The sequence below is a fragment of the Convolutriloba macropyga genome, unplaced genomic scaffold, assembly GCF_964194025.1.
Source record: "Convolutriloba macropyga unplaced genomic scaffold, txConMacr16.3 SCAFFOLD_3121, whole genome shotgun sequence".
Classification (NCBI taxonomy): Eukaryota; Metazoa; Xenacoelomorpha; order Acoela; family Convolutidae; genus Convolutriloba; species Convolutriloba macropyga.
Genome location: NW_027450177.1, coordinates 25,202 through 29,758, shown reverse-complemented (window position 1 = coordinate 29,758; position 4,557 = coordinate 25,202). Strand labels below are relative to the sequence as shown.

The window sequence follows — 4,557 nt, the reverse complement described above, 5'->3', positions numbered from 1 at the left end:
ATCTGAAAAGTACAAAAATTCGGTGAATTCGGCTGTTTTAGGCGCTGGAACGGCTGAAAAATGGCTGAAAACAGCCCAGAACAAATGAATTACACTCATATGGTTTTAAATAGACTCCCGGGTTGCTAATACACAAATTGATATGCCCCCGGTCATCATTTTATATCATCTCGCGAAAAAGCCCAAAAATTAATGCAAAAATCGTGGCACGTTGCGTCATTTTTCGAGTTCGAAATATTCACTCGAAATTTTTTGAAAAGTTGTTTTTGACTAGGGAATCAACTTTCAATTGTTACACAGTTCTTGGCCAAGACTGGTCAGACTTGTAAGACTTGTTTTAAGACTTGGCCAGTACTGGAAAGCGAAATAAGACTTAGATATAGGTTTTCCCAGTACTGATATTGACTTGGGGTTCGGTACGGGTGGAACACGCGTTAAGTGTTTAATGTTTATTTGAACTTTGATTTTGCGAATGACATTAAATTTTTAGACAGGACCAAGATTTTGTTAATCCAGTTGTAAGAAATTTTTGAATGAATTACATTTGTCCACTTATCATGCAAATACTTCATCAAAATAATGAGACGCTGCTGACAAGTAGAGCAGAAAATTAAACGTCTAATCATTCGACCGAGCATTTCAACTGCCTGGATACAAGCAGTTGCTTCATGCAAGAATTACAGTAAATACCATGAAAACATTTATTTGTTGGTTTTCTGCAAAATTAGCAGCATTTTATAAAAGGGTCACCGCTCATTTCAATCAACACTGCTAAAAAGGTAAAATGCTAGCGGTGGAAATTTTTATTTTACACATCAATTGATCTCCGCTCAGTATAGTGTTCTGCGACAAAACGCCGGACAGGGAAGCCACATTAACTGCAGGGTTTTGAACATATTTTTCGTTTCAGTTGTTTTCAGCAAACTTCAGATTTTTTTAAAGGTCTAAATACAGTTAGAGTGATGTTTTTGTGAGTAAATTTTCAACAAAACTTCTGTTCATATTCTGCAGTGCTATATATTACGAATATATGTCTTCTTTCAAGTCACTTGTTTTTTCTATTGAGCCGTTGAGGAATGCTCGGTCCAGTTAACTTAACTGTAGGAGTTTGGTTTCGCTTGGCCAACGATGGAATTATTACTTGAATACTATCAACATAAACTAACTTACAATATAACAGAGCAGTAGAAAAATTTCCCAAACCTCAATGGAGAAGGAACAATTATCAACATAAAGCACTCATAAAACAATAAGTCTTCAACTAGTTCTCCATCCGTCTATTCTTATAAGCTCCCTTTGTACGGCTACTCCCACTCGCTCGAGGGTGATTCATTTTTGCGGCGAAGAATACTTCAAATTACACCTGCAAAACTCTTTTTGTCAACTCCAACGGCGTGATTGCCTGATCATTTTTATGGCAAAGCGCTTGTGATTAATTTTTAATTTGAATGCTTTCTTAGAAGTCTAAGTTTAGCCGTGAATCTTTTCAGAGATTTAAAAAATTTATTAATCACTTCCCGTTTCTGTTGGAGATATATCACTCAAAATGCTGCGTGGTGTACAATTTTTTGTAATTTTTTCTCTTATTTGCGGAACTTTTACTTTTAAATCTCGAGACGAGGAGCAGAAGTTTGTGGCCGATCTTCTGAACAAGACTACGCTTAGTTCTGTACCAAGAAAGGATTTAGCTGTCATCTTCAGTGTTGCTCTTTATCAGCTAATGGAGATTAACGAGAAACACGGAACAGCTACGATGCGAATCTGGTTGATGGTTGCTTACCATTTACCCGAGATACAGTGGAATCCATCGGACGTTGACGGCGTCGATCTGATTTACCTTCCGCCGAATTCAGTCTGGATACCCGACATTTTATTGTTTGACGTTTCTGAAATAAAGTACGAAGCATTTGAGAATCAACTGATCCAATCGGACGGGCTAGTACACGCCAAAAATTCGATGACGACTTTCAAAGTTACGTGCAAGCTCAACTTTCGTTATTTCCCGTTTGATCAGCAAGATTGTCCATTGACGGCGGGCCAGTGGATTGCCCATTCAGGTAATTATATGATTGATGGAATTGATGGACCATCGGGTCAAATTCCTTATGAAAGTGCCGAGATTAGTGGCGAGTGGGAACTTAATTTGCCAATTACATATAGCGTGCAAGATATGAACAACTGGGATGGCTACCATACCATAAAATTCAACTTCAGATTCAAACGTAACCCCGAGTTCTTCTTGATTGTCCTGGTGGTTCCCTCCGTTCTGCTTGGAATCCTGCCGACGTTGGCATTCCTGATTCCGGTTGAATCCGGAGAGAAGATCTCTCTTGGACTGACCACACTTCTGGCACAAGTTGTGGAGCTTCTCGTTCTCTCTGATATTCTTCCTCCCAGTTCTAGAGGGGACTTCCCGATCTTCGGGCGATTGGTGATCTATTCGGTTGTTCTGATCGTCATCTCAATTTTTGAATCAATTATTGTCACTTGCATTTACAACATATCGCCTGGAATTGCGATGAACTCAAAGCTTGTGTGTTTACTCAATTCGCGAATTTTGAAATTTGCGTGCCTTTCGAAAACGAATGATTTAAATCGTTCCGCTGTGAAGTTCTCAATTTCTAATGAAAACAGAACGCATGCTGATAACAGACGTGTAGATGACATCAGTGCACACGAGCCAATTTTCGAGACACATAATTGGCAACTTCTGTCTCAGCTCATTGATCGACTGATGTTCATTGTTTATTTCATACTTTTGATTAGTGGCTTGACTTATTTCATTATTGCCATAAAAATATGAATGCTTGTGTGGATCCAAAATTTTGTGAAAGGTCACAATAGAGGGAAGTTTTGGCCGATACTCCACTTAATTGTGACTTTTGATGCAAAACTTTGGTTCCATGCAGCGAAAGTGGAATTTGCAAATGAGCATTATGGGGATTGTAAATCATTTACAAATTCCAAATTGGATTCTGCTCTTTCGAAACTAAGCAATTAAAAAAATCAATAATAACGGATGCCGATTTGGCAAAAAAAAGCTTAGAAACCCTTTATTGAGGGAAACTACGCCTGAGGATTCTTGGTCGAATCGAAACTTCTTTCAAAACTTCTTTGGAATATCTTAATTTTTCCTGACTTTCTGTCCTTGTTGACGGAGAGTGGTTGAAGAAAGTTTAAAGAAGGGCTGAATTAGCGATGGTTAAAGTGGGTTTGAAGTACAGTCTTTTCGAAGTCTGCAATGTGGGGTCACTAGCTATAACAGAAGAAAACTCAACCAAAGACAAAAAGTCAAACACAAAAGACACATAAATATTTTTTCCGGAATTCAAAATCTTGAAAGATTCTTGCAAGATTTTGAATCCTGTCTAATTTTTTTTCATTGAATTAGGCTTCGTAACTTGTTCAATATACAATAACTTGCTTCAAAGATGTTTTCTAAAATACTTGTACCCAGATTTATTTTTTGGCTTTGATTGATAAGTTTTGAATCATCTTGCAAGAATCTTGCAGGATTTGAATCCGCTCATCACTAGGGTACCCAAAAACGGGCAAATAAGATGAAACGTTTTTGCAATTCTTGCAAGACATCCATTGTTCTGGCAGATCTTGCAGAATATCCTTTTTCTCCCAAAATCCTGCAAAGCAATTTTTTTGCAATATTCTGACAGAATATTGCACGACAACCATCTGGTCTCGCCTGGTGCAGTAAAAGAACAGGATTTGTTCAAGTAAATTTTGAAACTGATTTTCAAAGTTTTGACACTATTCTTCATAAATCTCACCGAAAATATCTAACATCGAAAATTTAAAACGTTAAGGTGAATGTAATAACAGAGGCTAACGATTTGAAACAGTTGAAATTATTCATCATTTTGTTTTTGTTTTGGTGCCCCTTTTGGTGGGCGGAACTCTTGGTTGTTCTATTAACTCATAGAATTCAAATAAAATGTACATCTAATGATTCAAAAACTTTCAAAATGCAAACGTTAGACTCAATCAAACGATTTAGGAGAAGTTGTCATTTTAGAACACCATCTTTCATTAATTCTTCAATCGTCTTATTGCTTACAAAGTAATAAGCGATAAAAAATTCCCCTCATCAGGTGGACACTATTCTTTGTAGCAATGCATTTTTCCGCAATCCAGTTTCGTTTTTGAAATATTAAAATATTGAGACTTTTGGGATAATTAGCAATAACAATTTTTTGCTCTTAAAGCAGACAATAGGATCTCTCAAATCGCAAAATAGTCAAAGATGGCAATTTTCAAGTACAAAAATCTCTTTCAAGTCTCTTAGACGTCACATTCTCTGGTCCGGCAACCTGATGAAGTTCTTCACATGTTGCAAGAAAAGCGAAAAAGAGCCTGAATGTTTTGCTGCGCACATTTCACATGATTGTCTCTTGAATTAGAACAACAAATTTTCAACCACTTTCTTCTTCTGTAAGAGACTTGAAATTTTTAAAAATATTTCATTATTGTTCTCAAAAGGTTTTAAAATGGCTATATTATGTTTAAAAATAGTAGCTCCAATATTGAACAAACGTAGAATAA

The 4,557-nt window shown here is 36.7% G+C and overlaps 1 protein-coding gene across 1 annotated transcript; it reads left to right on the top strand.

Moving 5' to 3' along the window:
* The first annotated feature begins 1,113 nt into the window (after window positions 1-1,113).
* Window positions 1,114-2,997, top strand: LOC142355686 (neuronal acetylcholine receptor subunit beta-4-like). Its single transcript, XM_075407768.1, has one exon. The coding sequence runs from the start codon at window positions 1,547-1,549 to the stop codon at window positions 2,801-2,803; it is 1,257 nt and encodes a 418-aa protein (XP_075263883.1). The 5' UTR covers window positions 1,114-1,546; the 3' UTR covers window positions 2,804-2,997.
* Window positions 2,998-4,557: the final 1,560 nt, after the last annotated feature.